The 262-nt window shown below is 63.0% G+C and overlaps 1 protein-coding gene across 1 annotated transcript in view; it reads right to left on the bottom strand.

Moving 5' to 3' along the window:
- Nucleotides 1-11: 11 nt before the first annotated feature.
- The window catches only part of SMUG1 (single-strand-selective monofunctional uracil-DNA glycosylase 1), a gene marked incomplete at both ends in the record, with an annotated part of 435 nt that continues 184 nt past the window's right edge, over nt 12-262 (bottom strand). The window contains one exon of the mRNA XM_009082746.1: nt 12-262. This exon is cut by the window's right edge and continues 5 nt beyond it. Coding sequence (XP_009080994.1) covers nt 12-262 — 251 coding nt within the window.

Genomic DNA, 262 nt, shown 5'->3' with positions numbered 1-262 from the left:
CCCAGTGCCACCACTAACCCCACTCCCAGTACCCTGACCGCTCGCACCAGTGCGGCGTCGCAGAGCGCCAGGAGCCGTGCCCTGTGCTGGGGGGGCAATTCTGGGGGGGGCACATTGCGACCACTGGGGGAGAGGAAGAGGAGGGGGCACAAATTGTGGACGAAGCAATGATGGAAAAAGATGTTTGGGTCGGGGCAGAGACGTCGGATGAGACCCCAAAAGCGAGCGCCGCTCACCTCGGCTCGAGGACAGTTCAATCCCA

Source organism: Acanthisitta chloris, unplaced genomic scaffold, assembly GCF_000695815.1.
Source record: "Acanthisitta chloris isolate BGI_N310 unplaced genomic scaffold, ASM69581v1 scaffold41609, whole genome shotgun sequence".
Classification (NCBI taxonomy): Eukaryota; Metazoa; Chordata; class Aves; order Passeriformes; family Acanthisittidae; genus Acanthisitta; species Acanthisitta chloris.
Note: the sequence above shows the minus strand (reverse complement) of the source record. Positions and strands in the feature narration are given on the sequence as shown.